Consider the following 10877-nt stretch of genomic DNA (forward strand, 5'->3'; position numbering starts at 1 on the left):
GATACCTTTCATCTTTTTTATGTATGACAACTTTCCATAGTTAAAACCATGCTGTATCTCCTCACTTTTCAGACAAGCATGGTCTCCTCATGAGACTCGCATCAATTTAAAAAATGAGAGGCCCAGACATGAGTTTTACAAATCAAAAAGGCAATATGCAAAATGAAGGTAAGTAGGAGAATATAGAGGATTAGTTATTCAGGGTGATAATGGAACAGTGAAGCAACAGTTGGCATGTGTATCCAGCTGAGGCCAGGCTAATCTTCCATTTTGCTTGATTAGGTATACTGGTGGCTTATGTTCCTTGGGCCAATGACTAGGGCCACAGCACCCTTTCCCATTGCTTCTGTACTCTCAAGGCAACCAGCAGCTGGAGCACAGTGCTTCCAAGCCACTGAAAGGAGGGCAAAGCAAGCTGCCTGCCCCCACTTCCAGGCTAGCTTTCCCCATACCATCTGAGAAAGAGGCAGGGCCACTAGCCAAAGCCAGTCATGTACTTATACAAAGTCCATCTGGATAAAAAACCAATAATTTCTATCCAAGCACCATTTTAACTCTCTCTAATTCGCCAAGGATTTAAACTGGATATGGGTAAGAGTGCTTTAAACATTGGCTGTATCTTATCCAAATAATTTATAGGCTGGAATCCATGGGGCTTGTGCTAGCATAACTGTAGACTTTGAACTGCTGATGTGCATATCCCATCAAACACTGTGTTCCAGAAAGCTGCATCTAAAAAACCAATTGGCTTTTAATTTTTGTTTTATTCTGCTCATAAACTAGTTAAGTTAGAATTACTTACTGAGTTCCGAATAATGACAACCACCTGTTTTCAAATGACCCTCTGATCTACACATTCATTTTATTAAGGTTTCCCCTTCTATTTGCATGTTAAAAATTCAGTTTCTCTTAGTAATGGCATGCAGAACTCTATGATCAATGGATGATACCCAGTGTGAGTCATACTCAAAGTTGATCCATTAGAATAGTTAAGAGCCCATAGATTTTAATGAGTCTACTTAGAAAATGTCATTAGATGGCTGCCAGCTAATGCAAACTATTCCAAGCACTATGACCATAAGCAAATGTTGACTCAATCATGCTTGACCTTTGTTTCTGAGTTTTAAGCTTGCAGCCCTATGCACACTTTCCTGGAATGCAAGTCTCATAAAAAATGCATATACAAGCACACATAGGTTTAATGGGGATGTCAGGCTTTGGGAAGCTCCAAGAAACCCTTGGAAGGTCCCTTAAAACAGGATCAAACTTCAGGACAGGATCTGGACAAAGTAGGTAAAACCAAATCTTGTTGATGAAAGGCAGAATTTATCTTTGGTACAAAAGAAGGGTCAGTCTATAAAACACTATTTTTATGAAAAATGCAGTTGTTTGTTAATAGAAAGGGGCATTCAAGACCCGGCAAGCTGATAAAAGTGCAACTAAGAGGGAAGAATCCAAAGAGGTGCAGACTTTTGTGGCTCTGAAAGAGGACGTCGTAAAGCGAAAAGGACCTTATGGAGATCTCAGGTTGGGGGGGGCACACATTAAAGTAGCCCCTTGAAGAAATCGTTTTGAGAAGAGGATGAGATCCAAACAACACCGAAGAATGAAGAGACACCGAGGAAGTGTCTGAGACTTATCTACGTAGGGTGTTTACTGTTGGCCTCATCTGAAACCCTCCTGAAGAAAGTCAAGCACATTCTTGCAGGAACATGTGCTCTTGGTAGTGCAGCAGTGGGCAAACACTTTTCAAGTGTATTGGAAGATTCTTACATTGGATGGTCTGCAGGATGCCATGATGGTACAGTGGTGCCCCGCAAGACGAATGCCTCGCAAGATGAAAAACTCGCTAGACGAAAGGGTTTTTCGGTTTTGCGTTGCTTCGCTAGACGAATTTCCCTATGGGCTTGCTTCGCAAGACGAAAACGTCTTGCGCTTTTTTTAAAAGCCGCTTGAAGAGACGCAGTTGCGATGGACCGTGCTTCGCAAGACGAAAAGACTCGTGGAACGAATTCTTTTCGTCTTGCGAGGCACCACTGTATCAATAATAGCTGAAGATAATCCAGATTTCTTTGGACTTTGCTGCTCAAGAACCACATCAACCGTTTCAACCACTCTGGATCCAGGTCAGGCCCTGGGGCTGATACAAACAGGTGAAGGAGTTCCAAAATCCACGGAAGGCAAGGCCAAAATAAAGCCACCAGAATCAACTGTGCTCTCTCATTCCGCAAGGTTTGAGCAATAAGGGGAATTGGGAATGCATATATAAGCCTGCTCAGCCACAGGACCAAAAGAGCATCCACTGGAGCCAGAGACTGGAATTAAGCAGAGCAGCAGGGACCTTGCTGATTCTGGAATGTTTTGCCCAGAAGAGGCTGGGTAGGTTTGGCAAGGAGCAATATAGCAGCAGCAAGAAGACTGGTGAAATGGCTGTTGGATGGTGAATGATAGATTAAGGGGAGTCTGGAGTGGTGGCAAAAGCAACTGCTTCTCATTGCCCATCCAACAGCTTTCCAGCAGTGACGGGCCCTTCCACAGTGCTTTGTTGTAGGGTTCTGGTTGGTGGTGCCTGACCATGACAAGTTTTGATGCTGGGCCTGCATTAGATCAGGCTACACGCCTTGAACTCTAACATTCTATTTTTCAAAAGGTTACATGTATTCAGATATAAAATATAACATTGATACCAGCAATGCAACACAATAATTTTTTGCTTTAAAGACAACATAGTACTTTAGCACTTTCCCCATTTTGCAGTGTGCTGAGAGCCATATTATGCATTCAAAACTAACATGTTTTTCCAGTTCTATACTACTGAATCCAAAAGCTTCTCAATTACACTGATCCTTGCTAGTTGCAGAATAAAAGAATTTGAAAAGCTGAATTCATTGTGGATAAATACATGCACAATTTATTGGTGAGGTAGAGACTGATATGCAATAATCTGAAACATTGTTGGGGAATTTATTCCATCTAATATTTTTTACACCAGAGACCCACCACTGTACATTAAGAGTCCACTGCTGTTCATATAGAGAGAACAATTCACTCCAGAACAAAATTTTAAAACCACATTTTGCATCTATTTTCTCATCCAGAATGTTCAGATGAGGCAATATTCCTGGCAAAGATTGAAGATTCAATAAAGAAAAGATTTATCTAGTAGAACAAAATGAGTTCTAGTTTCCATCTTCTGTGAGTACCAGAAAAACAAACCAGACAGCTGCCTTGAATATCTGATTTGCTGCAGAGCCAAAAAGTGATGATGTCCTTTCCTGAAGCAATCACCAATATTTAGTTACCATTCTTCAGGTTAAGCAACAACTGGGATACTTTCTCATATACTACAAAGGTAATGCAGCATGCAGGAGTGACTCTGAGAACATTAGGTATAATTCCTTTGTAAAATCCACGAACTCCTTCTTTCCTAGGGAGAAGCAGAAAGAATTTACTTGCAACTTCCATACATATTTTATAGGGGGAAATCATTCAGCCTATTAACTTTAAATTACATTATTCTGATTTTATTGTTCTTATTTAATTATAATCAGGTTTACTCAATGAACTCAGTGGGGCTTAATCCCAGACAAATGTGTTTAGGATTGCTTCTTTAGTTCCTCTACTTCTCTCACAAACCCATTCATGCTTGTTTTGAACTTCTCTCAAATAATTATAAAGTCACCCAGCTGTTATAACAGAGAGAGGAAAAGTTGAAAGCTTTATGTCTTTAAGAATGCCAAGTACATCAGTGATAACAAAGGAAGCCCTTTCACACCAGCTTTATATCTCCAGGCCTACCTCCATGTCCTACGGATGACATCAACCAATCCAGAGTATCTGTTGTGCTGATCCTGGAGACGTGCTCTCACAACTTGATAGGGATATGTAGTTGAAACTGCAAAAATTTTCGACAGTGCTGCCATTGTGATATATTCTAAAGTGCTCTAAAAAGAAAATGGTATCAATATTAGCTCTAACAAATTCACTAAAAGAGCAAAAAACAAAATTTCACATTTTACGCTGCTTATTTCTATCATTAAAGTATACAAGTGTTAATAGTACTAAGTTTAAATTCTAACTAGATACTTCCATTTCATAGGATGTCTTACCAATTTCAAATCCGATCGCCTGTTTCGATGTCTATTATATTTTGATTTCAATTCTTCATATGCCATGAATTGAAGTGCTCCATGTGATGTTCCGAACAGACCAGGTACAAAGCCCTGAACAGAGTTTTTCAGACAATTTAAAATGCAGTTTCATGTGAAAAGCTGAGCAACCTATGACACAAAATGTATATAAACAATGCAATATAACTCTACAGTTATAAGTTTATAATGCCAGAATGTGGATACTGGTTGAAATGGCCAAACACAAAAATATGCATCTAAGAGAAGAAAATATATGGGAACCAGTTTTTGAAAGAAAGAAAGAATTAAACAGCTGAGCTTTAATCCTGGCAAGATGGAGGCACTGTGGGTGAGTAGTTCCTGTGCCTCAGAAATTAGTTAGTTGTCTACCCTGGATGGGGTTGCACTCCCCCTGAAGGAGCAGGCTCACAGTTTGGGGATACTTCTGGATCCAGCTCTGTCACTGCAGGGTCAGGTAGCCTTTGTGACTAGAAGTATCTTTTGCCAACTGCTACTGGTGTGACAGCTGCAGCAATTTCTAGACCAGAAAAGCCTTCCGACAGTAGTTCATGCATTGGTTACTTCAAGACTGGATTACTGCAATGCGCTTTATGTGCGGCTTCCCTCGAGCTTGAGCTGGAAGCTGCCGTTAGTGCAGAATGCTACAGCATGATTGCTGACAGGAGTGAGGCCTTGTCAGCATATAACACTTGTGCTCAGAGATCTGCACTGGCTGCTGCTTTGTTACCAGGCCAGGCTCAAGGTGTTACTATTAGTAATCCAAAGCCCTTAATAACTTGGCACCAGTTTATCTACAAGATGGCTTCACCCTACATGTGCCACTCAAACACTTTGGTCAACGGAATTGGCACTACTACAGGTGCCACATAATAGTCATTGTAAGAACTCAGTATTTTAGTGTGGCAACACCTACTTCGGAATTTCCTGGCTATTGGTAACAAGCAGGAGCCTTCACTGGACTCTTTTCAGTGCCTGCTAAAAACATTCTTCTTTAGATAAACCTACCCAGATGCTTAAAAAGTTGAGGTGATTTTAGTGTTTTGATTTTTTTAACTTTTGTATGTTTTTAAGTATGGTTGTAAATTATTCTTAATTTTATTGCCTTATCTTTTTGTAAACCTCTCTGAGGATTATTTTTTTTACAAACAAGCCATGTAATTTTTTTTATAAAATAATAAATGTAGGAATTTTATGAAGCTCAGACACAAATTAAGGACTACTATCTCAAAGCCTGTGATCACTTAATCTGTCTATTGTTATTGTGTGCCTTGAGTATCTTATACATACATATTTATATAGCCTTTTTTTTACACACACTATAAATACTTTATTGTAATTCAACTTTTAACTTCTCAAAAATCCTTCCAAGTCAATGGCTAGGAGATCTAAGAAAGAACAATGATTTCCACCCGCAGAGGGAGAAGGCCCAGGCAGGTAATAGGCTGCTGCTCCCACCTGTTCAGAAAGTACAGAAAGGGGGCATTTTGAGGAGGGGGGGGTTGCTAACTGGATCCAAAGCCCCATGGAGGGGCCTCATTCCTGGGTCTCTTGGAGTTTTGTTTGTTACTATGTAGTTCCAGTTAGGTGATGTCTGTGGACCAGTCGTCTGTGGTCAGGAAGAACCCCCTCCTCTCAAGACAGTCCACTGATCTAGCAAGACGGTTCTCCCAGATCAGAAGCCCCTCGTTTCGCAGCATCATGAACTGACAAAAACTACTTTCCATTCAGTCTACTCACAAGTATGTCTTTTCCTGCTACCTATCCGTTCCTACCTACTGGTTCTGTCACTACAGAACAGAATTATCCATTAACTCAGGCATATTTGCCCAAATGCTAATCCTGACTCGGTTTAGACTGAACTCCTCACATTTCCCACTATCTCAAGTATGGCTCTGTGACAAGAGAACTGAAAATGCTAGAGGCAGAGGGAGGATAATGATGATGATGATAATAAAGCCCACTGGCAACCTTACTGCAGTGAAAGTCATGTAATAACCATTCACTGATTTTGGACACAGTGGTAAAATACTGTCATACCCATATCAAATACCAGAAGTCCTGGCTTTGACTTATCTTACCTTATATAGGCCACGTACACCTTCATACTTGTATATTTTGATAAGGGCATCAAGCATCCCTTTGTACTGCCTCTTTGATGGGTCAACACCAGCTTCGTACTGCAACACAAGCCGAGTCTTCGTTACCCAGATTGGGTTTGTAATGCACAGGGTCATTGCTCCTATGATCAGATGGAGAGCCGACAGTTATTTTAATGTCAACACTTTAGCATTGTGCAAAAACAGCATTTCAACAACATCCCCTCAACACATGGGCACTCCTACACACACCTGGCAATTTCTAATGCCAATGAAGTTTTATGCTGGCATTTAACATTCCAGGTTGATTTAGCAGTTGTTCTGCACTTACCAAGAGCAACAGATAAAAAGTATATTCTGCTAAAGAAATGGACCAATAGTACAGGGTATTTGCACAGTGTGCACTCTACCAAATGCTTTCGTTATCATGGGTTACCAACACAGCACCCACTGAAACACATGAGCCTGTAGACATCTTGCTTGGTGCCTGTAAGATTCCCTTGCTGAAATTAGGGTTGAAAGAAGCCTGCTACTGTAGCCATGGAATAATTTTTAAAAGCCCAACTCCAGCACTAAGAGCTTTTGGGTGTGGGTGGGTTTACAGTTGGTTAAAACAGAAGACTGCTTGCAAACCTAATTATAACACAGGAAGAACAATTTGGATGGGGTGGAATAAGGGTCAACTCTTCTCTTTCCAGCTGTACCCTAAATGCTCTGGAATCACCCTAGGTGTTGTGGAGGGGAGTTATCCTCCTGGGGACTGCAGGTTAACTCTTGCCTCTCCAGCTGTATGCCCCCCCATACACATGCACACTGCATTAGGCTTGTAAAAAAGCAAAAACACTTTTTAAAGCCTGTCTAACAGGAGACAGAGTGTGTTTGTGCAGAGGCACAGTTCCCATGCACTCATGTGTGCATGGTTGCAGTACATGCTGCCCAATGTCTCTGGATTGCCAATGTGCCCACAGCTTTAAAAAAGTTGCCAACCTCTTCCCTATATATTGATCATCATCAACAACAAAATACAGTATATGGAAAAGCTGAAAGTATTCGCTAATCCCACTTTTATTTTCCTCACCTGCCTCAGCAGCTGACACTAAGTGTTCAGTTGGTCCAAGACTTTCCAGCTTATCTTCTGTCTTGTAGGCTTTAATGGCATTATAGCTGCAGAGTGAAATGTTGGGATAAGGTTAAAGCTGATTAGTTGTTTTACCAATATGTGAAGTACATTCTGCATATCAACACACAAAGTAACACATAAACATTTGAACTAACAAAAATGACACATGCTTATCTACAATGTATATAAAATGTGTAGGCTAGAAGCATGTACTTTGCAAGCCCATGGGCACACATCAGTAAGTAGAAGCCTCTTCCCCATTCTTCTTTGAACAGCAGGTGTTATGTACGCCATATCAGAAACTGATTTTAAAACTTTCCAAGAGGGCTAGAGTCCAAAGTCCCATGGATATATGAAACTACAAGTTTGGTTTTTTGGAATCCAATCATAGTATTCTATACATAAATAATTATTACTTTGAGGGTTTTTTAAAAAATGAACTCTACAACTATAATTGAAATATAAAGCATTTAAAGATTAGGCTATTATCTATACCATACATATTTATGTGCGTGTGTCTGGGTATTTGTATGTTGATGTAAATAAAAGGTTTACAAAGGTTGTGAAAGAAAAAGCTGTATCTGTAAGCAATTACGCTGCTTCCCCCTCCTTGCTAACAGCTCATATTCAGTTAATACTAGAATTTAATGGTGACAAAATGAGATTGCTCATTTTGCTACTGGACCTGTAAAAACCTGCAAACATGCTGATAAGGAAGCAATATTCCAAAGTTTCAAATATTAATGTAGCCTTTATTATACCAAACCTCTATACATTAAACAACAGCAAATAAATAAATAAATAAATAAAGATTAACCAGACAAGAACCTCATGGCCTCTAGGTGTGATTGTAATAAGATTTGGCTGTGGCTGTCGAACAGTAATCCAGAGCAACAGAAGTGAGCAACAGAAGTCACACAAGTAAAAGCTGTTGATAATTAGAAGATTAGCTCAGTGCAATCTTCAGACTTGACCCTAGGCCCAGCGAACTTAATAGCAGATGCCCAGCTTCCCTCACTATTAACTGTAGGGATAAGATACTTATGACATAGTGTGCACTACTTCATTTCATTCAATTAGGGTTAAATTAAAATGCCACACTGGTATTCCTTGTCCCAGCCAAATTTACATTGCTTGCTCTGCCAGTCTAGCTCAAAAACTCTCAAGTGAAGTGCAGCCTCTGGTACAAAGGTCCTTCAAGATTAGCCTTTAAAATATTCAGTATTAGTCTTTCAAATATTGACCAGAACAATGGAAAGTAGTTTAAACTCACAAGAAAAAGTAGAGACCCCAAGAGGCACCTGCTCCCCAAATGTTTGGCGTGACCCCTTGATACAAGCCACGTAAACCTTCATGCTTCCAGACGGTTGTCAGGCAGTGCAGGATACCATTGTATTTCGGTCTCAGCTCCAAGCCATCACTCACTGCACAAAAAACAACGGGAGATTAGTCTGAAGAAAGCGCATTTCAGAATGAGCTACCGTATTTTTTGCACCATAACACTCACTTTTTTCCTCCTAGAAAGTAAGGGGAAATGTCTGTACGTGTTATGGAGCGAATGCCTATGGGTGGCGGGGGGGATCTGCTGCAGTCGTGAGCAGAGGATCCATGGTTCCCCTTCCTTCCCTCCTCCGTGGCTCACTTTGAAACAGCAAAGCGGGAGAAGAGCCGCTGAGTGGGGAGGAGAGAGGGACAGAGCCTGCTTGCTTTAAAGGAGCAAAGCGGGAGAGGAGAGGAGCCTTCTCCCCTTATACCCCTCTTCTTCATTATTAGCAGCATCCTTCTCCACACACCCCATGCGTGCTCCTTGTCCCTTGAGTGCTTTTCCTTCCCTCCCCACTTAAAACGTGGTTACAAAGCACGGATCCACATGGATCCTCAGGATTTTCGCACTGGGTCACCCCAAATTCACTATCAGATCACATAGCATGTCCATGGCTACATCTTGCACCAAATAAATCACACACCCACTGTTGCCTGGGGCCGCAGTGGTGCAAAAACGTGGTTACAAAGCATGGATCCACATGGATCCTCAGGATTTTTGCATTGGGCTATTCCAAACTCACTGTCAGATCACATGTCTGTGGCCACAGCATGAACCACAAAAATCATACACCCACTGTTTCGTTTAGAATATTTTTTCCCTTGCTTTCCTCCTCTAAAAACTACGTGCGTGTTATGGTCGGGTGCGTGTTATGGAGCGAAAAATACGGTAAGTGAACAACACAGTATGCAAAAGTGAGGCACTGCAAGAAGATCTGGTTGTGAACGGGATCCGTTCTGGTGGCCCGTTCGCAACCTGAAAAGAATGCAACCCGCGTCTGTGCAGGCGCACGTTGCGATTCGCCTCTTCTGCGCATGCGTGTGGCATGTCTGCGCATGTGCGAGCGGTGAAACCCAGAAGTAACTATTTCCAGTACTTCCGGGTCGCCGCGGGACGCAACCTGAAAACACGCAACCTGAAGCAAACATAACATGAGGTATGACTGTATGGCGAATCCAATGACTTATTGTTATGGTTTCCATGTGGGTTGGAAATGGAATGACACACTTGAAAAGTGGACACTCTGCCCTAATTCATTTAATGGGAATATCTGAAGAGGGATTCCACGTGTGCTCTGCTGAGTGCCCTTAAAAGCCTCCTCGCTGGCAGAGTTGGATCATCCCCGGCAATTTCTATTTTAAACTACGCTAATTATTCCTATAAATTACTTGTTACGCGTATTGTACAAACTAGCACGTGCAAATCGATGCCCTCTATCGGCGGGAAACGGAGCTGCCACGTCGCGCCGGGAGGAATGGTGGGGGAGGGTCCCTGGCCGTCGGGCCGGCCGATGACGTCACGGACGGTGGGGGGGGGTCGTGACCGTTGGTGCGGCCGATGACGTCAGCAGCAATCGGTGCGGCGCAGGGAAGGAGGGCGGGAAGGAAGACGGAGCGCCTCACCTGCGAAGCGGATCTTCACCAGGTCCAGCGGGTGCAGCACCAGCGTGGAGATGACGCCGCCGCTCAGCCCGGCTAGCAGGTTCTCGAAATGCACGTGCCTGAAGAGAGACCGCGCTGGTGGGGCCGAACTCGTCGTCGTCGTCGTCGACGCGGACCCCGCCACGGTGCATGCTCGGCTCTGCGCGCCTGGGACGGCGGCAGCGGGATTCATGGGAAAACTCCTAGGATATCTTTCGAATTAATAACAATTGCAATAAATAATAATACCCCTACGCAGACCTTAGCCGGTAACGTGAGTCGGCTGAGGTAAACTGCCCTTTGACCTGCGAGGCACATGCCTCGTCCTATAGGGGAGCAGCAACCGGTCCCTCCCCCTGGGCTGCTCCAATCGGACGGCCGTGCCTCTCTCGGTGGGCGGGTTTAGTGCCTTAGCCCGCCCTTGCTCACGTGACCAGGGAGCTGCCGGTTCCTATTTCGTCCGCCCGTTAGTAGAATCTCGTGCCCCCAGTGGCTCTCTCGACCCGGAAGTGGTTCCTGGCTTTGCTTGGTTTCTGCCTGGTCCAT

The 10877-nt window shown here is 42.9% G+C and overlaps 1 protein-coding gene across 1 annotated transcript; it reads right to left on the minus strand.

Moving 5' to 3' along the window:
* Positions 1 to 2884: 2884 nt before the first annotated feature.
* On the minus strand, positions 2885 to 10524 carry SLC25A32 (solute carrier family 25 member 32; the record flags this gene model as incomplete). The annotated part of the gene is made up of 7 exons (XM_082235851.1): positions 2885 to 3427; positions 3799 to 3944; positions 4110 to 4223; positions 6230 to 6390; positions 7326 to 7411; positions 8641 to 8791; positions 10314 to 10524. 7 exons carry the CDS (start codon positions 10522 to 10524, stop codon positions 3295 to 3297), a joined length of 1002 nt encoding a protein of 333 aa, XP_082091977.1. The 3' UTR covers positions 2885 to 3294.
* Between the last annotated feature and the right edge of the window lie 353 nt (positions 10525 to 10877).

The sequence above is a fragment of the Podarcis vaucheri genome (assembly GCF_965113315.1).
Source record: "Podarcis vaucheri genome assembly, chromosome: 8".
Taxonomy (NCBI): Eukaryota; Metazoa; Chordata; class Lepidosauria; order Squamata; family Lacertidae; genus Podarcis; species Podarcis vaucheri.